Below are 12126 nucleotides of genomic sequence, written 5' to 3'. Positions count from 1 at the left end.
CGTTCATGCTCTGTCTCTCTCTGTCCCAAAAATAAATAAACGTTGAAAAAAAAAAAAAAAAAAAATTACTTTATAAAATTTTAATAAAATCATAAAATATCATAAACTAGTTCAAAGGAGAAAGTAAGTATATATGTTTATATGTACATATCGATAAATGCATTATTATTCTATTGAATGCTTCATTTCAAAAGTAATAGGCTTAGTACAGCTACAAATCACTATATTTTGACAAGTAGGAGTCAATGAAAATTAAAGAAAACACTGAGTGAACACATGTGTTAAATATGCATCACCTCTTTGGTGAACTCCAGGCGGGATTTCATGTTCAGGTTTCCACCAAGCCCCCGTATGAGACTAATAACAAACTGCTCATGATTTTTGCATCCACGAAGATGTGACAAACCATTCATCACAGTCCCAACCAAACTGGTTTCAACCACATAGTCATTCTGTTGATTAAAATCCATGGACAGACAAAAAACAAATATTATCATGGAAACCCACAGATTTACATTCACACATCTTTTCAATTATGATCTTTAAATATATCCCTCCATTCAAGGCGTAGAAAGTTTACATTTGATTCAGTTTATACATATAAATTTTGAAATTAAGATGTAATCATAAAAATGCAATTGTCTATTTCTAGCTTCAAGTGCTAGAGTCCTTAACTAGATATATACTTTACTTCCTAAGTCTGAAGAATATAAAAGTACATCACTGGTCTGAAAATAATAGTCCCTCATAATCTCTTCCTGATAAAGAGGAAGCTAGAGGTAAGGGCCCTGGACATTAAAGGCTCATAAAAGTGAACTTAACACAAAAAAACATCTGAAGTTAGCTCTTTACACAGACTTTTAAAATGAAACTTTGGGGTGCAGTGTGTACATGACTTTGATCTGTGGGCCCCTGGGACCCCTGTGTAACTGCCAGAGGTTAAAAGGGGTAAAGGTTCTCACTCATTCAATCTCTAAGTATTTACTGAGACCCAATTATGCATTAGGATGTCCATGTGGTGCTAGGTGTTTTCTTTAAAAAAACAAAACAAAAAAAAAAAAAAAAAAAAAAAAAAACAGGTGAATTTCACAGAGAACTTATGTTCCTGTCACTCAAGTCCAGTAGAGAACATGGTCAACAACTAATGGTAAAAGCTACAGAGGAGCAAGGCGCCTGGGTGGCTCAGTTGGTTGAGTGTCTGACTTCAGCTCAGGTCATGATCTCATGGTGCATGGGTTCGAGCCCCGCGTTGGGCTCTGTGCTGATAGTTCAGAGCCTGGAGCCTGCTTTGGATTCTGTGTTTCCTTCTCTCTCTTAACCGCCCCCCCCCCCCCCCGCTTGCGCGCGCGTATCCACGTGCTCTCTTGCGCTCTCTCTTTCCCCCTCTCTCTCTCCCTCACTCTCAAAAATAAACGCTAAAAAAAATTATCGGTAAAAAAAAAAAGGCTACAGAGGAGAAGAGAGTAACTCAGAGAGCTTAAGCCTCTTTGTAAAAGGGGACAGTGAAACTGACACCTGAAGGATGAGATCCGCAGGGCATGCAGAGAGGGTAGCATATGCAAATGAAGCCACCAGTGTGGGTAAGAAATTAAAAGCAGCTTATGCCTGAGTAAGCAAAGGAGAGTAAGCTGAAGTCAAAGGGATGGGCAAGGGCCAGAATATACACAACTGCACAGGCCATGGAAAGGGTGCAAATTTTATTTTCACTACTTATAAGGTGTTTTAAATAAGACAGTAAAAAGATCCAATTTGCATTTTTTTCAAGATCACTCTGCCTGCAAAAGAAATGTTTCTACAAGATTGTATAAATGGGAGGAAGACCAGGAAAAAGCAAAAGATGAGAAATCCAGCTGCCTCAGCCATACTAAGAGTTCTACACTTTAAAGGCAATATATTTATTTCTGCATTGTCTAATTTGCTGAATCAATAGAAGAAAGAAAAACTCTAGTTAAGATCAAATCAGCATTTGGTTGGAGTATTCATGACAGTCTAGCTCTCAGAACGTGAACACAGTGAACAAAGTACAAAATAAGAAGGAGGTCTCAACACATAAAAAAAATTTCAAACTGTAACAGGGACCTGACCTCAAAACAATCAGTTTATTTTCTAACTGAATCTTTGGTATATCCACTCTATGGCTTGACCATCTTATCTGGTCACTGTGTCTACAGCCACAAAACCCCTACATACCAATCTGTCCCATCCAGTGTTCTATTTCTGTTTCTAACATCAACAGCATACAAGTGGATGACCTCAAAGTATTTGTCCTAGAGAGCCTTATTAGGCTCTGTATATTTTATATGAATGAAATAACATATCTGCTGAAAAGTTGCTACAAGGGAGGCAGCAGGTATTTAAGGCAGTACATAAACTCTCATTCATTCATTACTCCATGATGGTACTTGGTTCTGGGGATACAATTAAATGTGGTCCTGCCCTCCAAGGGGCTTGGAGTTGAATGCACGCAGTTATACTAGCAAGGAGGAGACCGATCTGTCAGACTGAGGACTGGAAGGAATGGTTCTCTCCCCGAGGCCTACAGGAACCCATTCATGTGCGTCTTCTCCTCACAAATCCCTATCCCTCCATCTCATCCTTACAGACAGGAAAGAGACACCTTGAGAAAACTCAAGCGAGATCTCCACTTCTCTGTCATTCTACAATCTTCTACAATGACTACTAAGTCAACTTCAGGTTAACAATCAGATACTTTCAAAAAGTACTTTCAATGCTACCTATTTCCTCTACTTTTTTATATGTTTACATTTTTCATAGAAACAATGACATACAAGAAAAAAAAACTGAAAAAATCGTATAGAATATCGGAAAGCCCTACATTGTCTTCTGTGCACGTCAAACTTCTATTCATGCTTCAAATTCAGAAATAAGTGTTACCAACTTTTTGAACTCTTCTGGAGGATGGTAACACTCTTTTCATCCTGTTTATTTTTCTACATCTCATTTTTCTCCATTAGGCAAATCCCTCCCCAAGGAAACAGACTGTCCGATTAATGTCCACCTCTTAAAGTCTTATCTAGTCCTATGCTTGATACGTATGCTAGATACTCATTAATTTTTTGAATAAATAGATGTTTTTAATAACATTGTAAATAACTCATCACCCTTTTTCTACTGTAGTATTAACTTGACATAGTTTTTAGCATGAAATATATGCTGGTACTTATTGACAGTGAAATGTAACAGCAAGGTGGTTTTACTAGAAACATGAGAGATTCCACTATTCAAGATTTTTAGGTAAGCAGTTCAAGATAGTGTAGGTCAGAGAATTAAAGTGTCTTAAGACTACCATAACAAATTCTCAACAAGATACTAGCAAATCGAATCCAACAGATTAAATACATTATTCACCATGGTCAAGTGCGATCTATTCCTGGGCTGCTGGGGTGGTTCAGTATTTGCAAATCAATCAACGTGATATACCACAATAAAGGATTGATAAAAACCATATGATCCTGTCAATAGATGCAAAAAAAGCATTTGACAAAATATAGCATCTTTTTTGGATAAAAACCCTCAACAACGTAGTGATAGATGGGACATATATCAACATCATAAAGGCCGTATGTGAAAGACCCACAGCTTGTATCATCTTCAATGGGGAAAAAGTGAGAGCCATTGTCATGAACAAGACAAGGATGTCCACTCCCACAGTTACAATCTACCATACTATTGGAAGTCCTAGCCTCAGCAATTAGACAACAACTACAACAAGGCATCCAAATTGCCAAAGAAGTCAAACTTTCACTATTTGTAGATGACATGATACTCTACATAGAAAACCCAAAAGACTCCACAAAAAAAAAATTGCTAGAATACATGAACTCAACAAAATTTCAGGATATAAAATCAACGTACAGAAACCAGTTGCATTTTTATACACTAATAATGAAGCAGCAAAAAAAAATAAATCAATAAAATAACCAAGGAATTGATCCCATTTGCAACTGCACCAAAAACCATAAGATATCTAGGAACAAACCTATCCAAAGAGGTAGAAGATCTGTACTCTGAAAACTACAGAACACTTATGAGAGAAGTTGAAGAGGACACAAAGAAATGGGAAAACATTCCATGCTCATGGATAGGAAGTACAAATATTGTTAAAATGTCTACACTATCCAAAGCAATCTACACATTCAATGCAATCCCTAACAAAATAGCACCTGCATTCTTCACAGAGCTAGAACAAACAATCCTAAAATCTATATGGAATCAGAAAAGACCCCGAATACCCAAAGCGATCTTGAAAAAGAAAACCAAAGCAGGAGGTATCACAATCCCAGACTTCAAGCTATGCTACAAAGCTGTAATCATCAAGAAAGTATAGTACTGGCACAAGAACAGACCGTGAGATCAATGGAACAGAATAGAGAACCCGAAATGGACCCACAACAGTATGTCCAACTAATCTTTGACAAAGCAGGAAAGAATATCCAACAGAATAAAGACAGTCTCTTCAGCAAGTGGTGCTCGGAAAACTGGACAGCGACATGCAGAAGAATGAACCTGGACCACTTTCTTACACCATACACAAAAATAAACTCAAAATGGATGAAGGACCTAAATATGAGACAGGAATCCAGCAGGCAAAAACCTCTCTGACGTTGGCCTCAGCAAGTTCTTACTTAACATGACTCTGGAGGCAAGGCAAACAAAAGCAAACATGAACTATTGGGACGTCATCAAGATAAAAAGCTTCTATACAGTGAAGAAAACAGTCAGCAAAACTATAAGGCAGCCTACAGAATGGGAGAAGATAGCGTATCTGATAAACGACATATCTGATAAACGGTTAGTATCCAAAATCTATACAGAACTTATCAAACTCAACACCCAAAAAACAAATAATCCAGTGAAGAAATGGGCAAAAGACACGAATAGACACTTCTCCAAAGAAGACATCCAGATCACCAACTGACACATGAAAAAATGCTCAACATCACTCATCATACAGGAAACACAAATCAAAACCACAATGAGATACCACCTCACACCTGTCAGAACGGCTAACATTAACAACTCAGGCAACAATAGATGTTGGCGAACATGCAGAGAAAGAGGATCTCTCTTGCACTCCTGGTGGGAATGCAAACTGGTGCAGCCACTCTGGAAAGCAGTATGGAAGTTCCTCAAAAAATTAAAAATAGAACTACCCTATGACCCAGCAATTGCACTACTGGGTATTTACACAAAGGATACAAAAATACTGATTCAGTGGGGTACACGTACCCCAATGTTTATAGCAGCACTATCAACAGTAGCCAAGTTATGTAAAGAGCCCATTTCTCCATGGACAGATGAATGGATAAAGAAGATGTGGTGTGTATATACACACACACACACACATACACAGAGACACAATGGAGTATTACTCAGCCATCAAAACGAATGAAATCTTGCCATTTGAAATGATGTGGATGGAGCTAGTGTATTCTGCTAACAAAATAAGACAGAGAAAGACAAATATCATATGATTTCACTCATATGTGGAATTTAGTAAACAAAACAGATGAATATGTGGGAAGTGGGGAGAGAAGAGGAGGAAACAAACCATAAGAGACTCTGTTTTTTTTATTCTTTAAGGTATTTATTTATTTATTTATTATTTATTTATTTATTTGAGGGAGAGAGACCGTAAGAGACTCTTAACAAGAGAGAATAAATTGAGGGCTGATGGAGGGAGGTGGGTGAGGGATGGGGACTAAGGAGGGCGCTCGCTGTGATGAGCCCTAGGTGATGTTAAGTGATGAATCATGAATTCTACTCCTGAAACCAATATCGCACTGTATGTTAACTGACTAGAAGTTAAATAAAAATTTGAAGGGAAAAAAAGATTACTATAGTAAAAAGTTAAAAGCCAAGACAAAGAGCAGGAGAGCAATGAGGACACCTAGCTGTCCCTGTACCCCACATCCTGGCTGAGCATCACTCTTCATCGTTATTCTTCTTGCCTAAATGGTTAATTATGAAATATTACGGCTAACTTACCTGCTTCAGAACCCACTGTAAAGCCTTTTCAAAGTAATCTCCAATCCAGCTCTCAAGATTATTCCTATAACTAGGAGGCTGATTCTTCAACCAAGATTTTATCAGAGAATTAACGTCTGTCTCTTCATCGCTGAAATAGATTAACAAACATGTAAGAAATTATTTAGGAAGACAATGTCAGTGTACTTTCAAAATAAACTTCTACTCCAATAAACATTATTCTACAGGTATTGTATCTGCTTATATGTGAGACTTGATTTTAATTATTTCTATATGTATATGTGTGTATATTAGTGATATATGTACACACACACATATGTATACGTATATACATGTCATTTTCTGTAAAATAAAGCAAATAAATTTCATCAATATTATAAACACAAATTAAAGAGGAATTACATACACGCAGGTTAGCCAAAACCTGATCTAAATCCTTAGGAACAAAGAAACAGAGAATCCCAAGTCCCATCCCAGACTTAGTGGAACAAAATCTCCACTCTAACAAAATTTCTGGGTGATTCAAACACACAACAGAGTTCAAGGACACCTGTACCTTAATGCAGATCTTTAAAAATATTTTTTCTTCTTCTCTATCCCAAAAAAGGCCAACTACCTAAATTCTCATGCCACTAATTAAAACTCAAAGATCTTCCCAAAGTAAAATAGGATTCTTTTAGCAAAGCACCTAATTATATGTCACATCCAATGAATTAAATTAAGCACTAACATCTTATTCAAAACTATAGCTTAAATAACTATAAAAAACGATGGCAAACACAACTGCTAGATCAATAATTTTAGAATTGACAAGGGCTCAATATTTTGCCATTCCCTGCAATGTTGATGTTCTCATATGCGACTACTGTACATGATTTCTAAAATCAGCTTATTCTTCATATTTGTTCTTCAAGCCTCTTCCAAACATGCTGAGGAAGAAAAAAACATTAAGTGAAGAGGTTTCCAGTGGTGAAACAAAAGGCTGCACCACAGGGCCTATTCATCCTAGGTTAGCCCTAAAATTCTATCAATCTAAGATCTATGATAAAAATATTGCTACTTAGTTTTAGATTATTAGCCTCTAGCTCATATCTAGTATGTTCACTTCTTTGCACTTAGTTCTAACATTTAAACAAAGGAATAGTGGGGCAAATGGGGGGCTCACTCAGTTGGGCATCCAACTCTTGGTTTCAGGTCAGATCATGACTTCACAGTCATGAGTTCGAGCCCCAAGTCGGCCTCTACAGTGACAGGACAGAGCCTGCTGGGGATTCTCTCCCTGTCTTTTTCTCTCTGGCCCTCCCCTACATGTACTCTCTCTCAAAATAAATAAACTTTAAAAAAAAAGAGGGACAATACTTTTAAAAAACGAGAGGGAAGGTGCCTGGGTGGCTCAGTCGGTTGAGCATGTGACTTGGTTTCAGCTCAGGTCATTATCTCGTAGTTTCATGAGTTCGAGCTCCACGTTGGTAGTTCAGAGCCCGCTGATAGTTCAGAGCCCACTTGGGACTCTCTCTCTCCCTCTCTCTCTGCCCACCCCCCATTCATGCTGTCTCTGTCTCTTTAAGAAATAAACTTTAAAAAAAAAAGAGAAAACAAAACCAATTAAATACTTTTTCACTTAAGCAAACAAAAATATTTAATAACTGTACTATGCCTGAACTGCTCAATTTAACTGCAATAAAACAGAAACTCTCTGAATGAATTAAAACCCAGTAAGAAAAGAAGCTAATCAAAAATGAGGAAAATGCATATTTATATACTATTCATACAACACTTACTTCACTTAGCTATGAAACCAAACTAATAACTGAAGAATATCCTAATATAATACTCGCAAATGCCCTTATGGTTTACCTAAGAAAGATCATGCCCATTCTAGATATTGTGGCTGGCGAGGCACAACTTAAATCATGAGTTTCGAAGACAAAGTTAACATTTGGGCCGAACTGAATCCTTTCTCCACTGGGCATAGTGAGTAGTCGATTGTCATCCAGAACAGAATTCAGAGATTCTATCCATTCAGGGTCAATATCGCCGTCACATATTATCCATGAGCTGACATCTGTTTTCCAAACAAAAAAGAGGTAAAACACAAATACATGCAGTGATGACAATTAAAAATAAGCAATAAAATAATTATCTTCTTCTTTAGAAGTAATGTCCAGGAAGTATGATTTTATATTACTGCACCAGAACACCAGGAGCACAAGTTGAACAAGCTGACATTTTCCATGTGAACCTGCACTACAAACGTCCTGGAGGCTGGACACCCACAGGAAGTCCTGGCTCAGGTGGCCAGAGACCTGGTTACATACCGTGTGGTAACGTTCTACTCACCCACCAACACACAGAACTGGAATCTCGCTAAACACAAGATGGTGTGCAAGACTTGGGGATTACCCGCCCCATGACCTTGGCACATATTGTCCACACCCTTGTCTTCCACCACGTCCTAAGAATGTATGAGCGCTTGCTACGTCACATCTCTTGTAGAAAATACAGGAAGTCCATTTTTAGCATCCTACCTGAGAAATACAAAACTCACCTGATTTCTTTGGTGTATAAAAAGGTGACCTCAAAGGGGAGAAGCAGCGCTGTGTACAGAGGTCCTTTCAGAGACAAACCTTTTTTTTTATCCATCCTTCCCAAACTGAGAGCGGTTTCAACTTGAACTTGGACATTTGAAACCGTCAAAGAAGAAACTATCACCAATGAAAGTGTGAAAAGTAAATACAGGCAATGTCTGGAGTTGCCCCAGTGTGATATTATTAACTACAGTGAAAATGAAAAACCTCACTGAAATCTCTTCTAGTGTCACAGAGTTCTAAACGTTTCACTCATGGGCTTAGAAAAACAACTGTTAATTACAATCTAACAAAAACTGGAGAGTCTTCTCAGACCCTGGCCAAAAATTCTTTTAAAGATCAAGCTAGACATTTGAGACCAGGAAGTCTACAGTTTTACGACTTAAATTTTCAAAATTATTCAAAGCACTGTATTGAAATTAATGAGTGACAAGTGTTCACATACACACACACACAACCAATTTTAACCCCAAATAAAAATTTGTCATCTTGCTTATTTATGAGGCACTAAGTAATGCATCAACCCAGCAAAGATTTTATATTTTTTTCAGTATATTAATGTAGTTGTGAATCACACGTCACCCAGACTACTCTGAGTTTCTATTCTAACGGAAGCTCCTATAGTGTGGAGGTCAACGTGACAGCACACGTTGGGTCCCTCTGAAATAAAATACCAAACAACATCGTTTACAAGGCAGTTTATGGTCACATGTAAGACTTGAGAGGGACAGCAGTAAAGACAATTCTATCATCCTCTAAAAATCATGAAGTAGAACAAGGAGTCACGGGACACGGACCAACCTTGAGGTTCCCGAACGACTTGGCGAGCGCTGTTTGTCAAAACGCCGTCCGACCATTCCCGTGTGTCCATGTCAATGTGGCCTAACAGCTGATGTCTAGGCATGGCTTTGGGGTTCATGGTGTACTGTTTCACCACTCTGCCAATTCTACAAAGTGCTGCCCTTAACATCCTCCAGAGGGTTGACTTTCCAGCACCACTTGGACCAACAATGACCACTCCCATCCTCTGGCGTAACTGCTCATACAATTCTAAAGCCTTCTTGATCTAGTAGAAAGGAGACATGTTTGAATATGGCTAATAGAACATAATCATGCACAGTCCTGTTCTCACTCTCTAACAACTGTCCTATTCCAAACACATAAAATTAAGTCTTTGATTTCTTCAGTGTAAGATACAGCCTTAAATAAGAGTACACCTAAAGAAATCTGAACACATTTGCAGTGTCATCTTTAAATCCAGTATTTCTTTAAAAGAAACAAGTATGCTTCCCAAGTCATTGGACAATACAATATGTTCATTATTTTCTTCACTCATTCATTCAAATATATTATTTTATTCACTTGCTGATGCATTCATTTATGTCCTGTATCTCTCAAAAAAACAAAAAAAAGGGGAGATAAAACCTGAGGGAAAAATGTTCATTTTGAACACACACTTGCGCTACACACAAAAGCTACAAAAAAGAATTTCTCCTAAGAAATCATCAAAGTAAAACATCAGAAGTAATGTAATCAATTATCAAAAAATATGCATGATGGTCTGTTATATGCCAGGCTGGGGCACCTGGTGGGTGAGTCAGTTAAGCGTCCAACTGCAGCTGACGTCATAATCTCAGTTTGTGGGTTCGAGTCCCACGTCGGGCTCTGCGCTGACAGTTCGGAGCCTGGAGCCTGCTTCAGATTCTGTGTGTCCCACTCTCACTCGCTCTCTCTGCCCCTCTCCTGCTCATGCTCTGTCTGTCTGTCTCTCTCTCTCTCTCTCTCGAAACTGAATAAACATTAAAAAAAAAAAAAAAAATGTAGGGGTACCCGGGTGGCTCAGTCAGTTAAATGCCCAACTTCAGCTCAGGTCATGATCTCGCCGTCCGTGAGCTGGAGCCCCGCGTCGGGCTCTGTGCTGACGGCTCAGAGCCCGGAGCCTGCTTCGGATTCTGTGTCTCCCTCTCTCTCTGCCCCTCCCCCACTCGCACTCAGTCTCTGTCTCTCAAAAATAAACAAACGTTACAATAATTACTTATTATGTGCCAGGCTCTGTAACGGGCACTAGGAGCAAAATACTGAGGGAAAAGAGAGATGGATTCCACCTTCCATGAACACTAATATCTGGTGGGGAAAATCAGTATTAGTCAAACATACACTTAAGCAGTAATAAGTACACATAAAGAAGTAATGAAAATACTCAGCAAGGAAACCTAATGTGGACTCAAAGATCAGGGAAGGCTTCCCCGAGTTAGCAAGATTAAAATGGACAGATAAGGGGCGCCTGGGTGGCTCAGTCAGTTGAGCATCCGACTTCAGCTCAGGTCACAATCTCATGGTCTGTGAGTTCAAGCCCCGCGTGAGGCTCTGTGCTGACAGCCTGGAGCCTGGAGCCCCGAGCCTGCTTTGGATTCTGTGTCTCCCTCTCTCTCTGACCCTCCCCTGTTCATGCTCTGTCTGTCTCTGTCTCAAAAATAAAGAAACATTAAAAAAAAATTTAAAAAACAATAAAACAAAATGGACAGATAAAAGATAAAGATTATTAATAAGGAAGTAGCCAAAAGAAAGGATCGGCATATTATAAAATATTCTTGACAGGTACCTGATTTGGTATGATTTCATAATTGGCTTCCTCGAAGACATGCTGTAACGCAGACCTGAGCTCATCATATTCTACTTCTTTAAAGTCGATCCCAGGAAATACATCTTTAATCAGTGCATCAAACCGTGCGCAATCGGCAAATGTAAACTTTGACATTGTATTAAGCCTCAATGCTTGTACCACAATATGACTTTCATCAACTAGAGAAAAAGTTTCATTTTAAAATGGTTACTGACTTCAGAAAGTTTCAGTGACTGCAAAACAGTCGTTGAGAACCGTGATACGCATTATTAGTTATGACATAGATGTGCAAGAACCTAGAAACAGTTAAAGCCACATGCTACCACGGGAACTGGCATGCTCACCTTACTTACTGTCTTGTCTGCTGAGAAATAAAGATCCCTCGGTACAGCTCGGGACTCTCTTCCACAGAACTTGAGTCCCAGCATTGCCAGACTTTAATGATTTTATTATTGAATAAAAATCACGATCACTTATATTTGTATAAAACTTTACCATTTGTATGTGACCCTTATAATAACTGCATCAAGTAAGGGGGTATTGCCATTTTTACTCTGATTTTATATATGAGAATAACGGATCTCTAAGGGATCAAGCGATATACCTGCGAAGGCACAGCAGTATTAGAGCTGGGATTCACACCCAGACCAATGCATTCCAGACTCAAGTGCCTCCAAATATACCAGAACTGCCCCCCCTCCAGAGATATTAAGTCCCGAGACTAACAACTAACAAACTGAGCAATAATTTTTAATCAGCCTGACTCAGAACTGTTCACAAATCCATCCCTTAAACAAATAGAAATGCTAATATCATTTTAGATTCTTATTTTTTCAAGGATAATAGTTAGCTGCAGATTGATAACACATATCTATGAAGGCAAGAAACTATCTTTTAAAGTCCGAT

At 38.5% G+C, this 12126-nt stretch overlaps 1 protein-coding gene across 15 annotated transcripts in view; it reads right to left on the bottom strand.

Annotated features, from left to right (window-relative positions):
* Window positions 1-12126, bottom strand: part of DYNC2H1 (dynein cytoplasmic 2 heavy chain 1) — a 347379-nt gene that overhangs the window by 266101 nt on the left and 69152 nt on the right. For all 15 annotated transcript variants that reach the window (XM_045486606.1, XM_045486612.1, XM_045486608.1 and 12 more), the window contains exons 37-41: window positions 11200-11399; window positions 9399-9663; window positions 7867-8074; window positions 6010-6139; window positions 297-452 (exon numbers count right to left, since the gene is read on the bottom strand). In XM_045486606.1, coding sequence (XP_045342562.1) covers window positions 297-452; window positions 6010-6139; window positions 7867-8074; window positions 9399-9663; window positions 11200-11399 — 959 coding nt within the window. The remainder of the gene's footprint in view (window positions 1-296; window positions 453-6009; window positions 6140-7866; window positions 8075-9398; window positions 9664-11199; window positions 11400-12126) is intronic.

The sequence above is a fragment of the Leopardus geoffroyi genome, chromosome D1 (genome assembly GCF_018350155.1).
Source record: "Leopardus geoffroyi isolate Oge1 chromosome D1, O.geoffroyi_Oge1_pat1.0, whole genome shotgun sequence".
Lineage (NCBI taxonomy): Eukaryota > Metazoa > Chordata > Mammalia > Carnivora > Felidae > Leopardus > Leopardus geoffroyi.
Note: the sequence above shows the minus strand (reverse complement) of the source record. Positions and strands in the feature narration are given on the sequence as shown.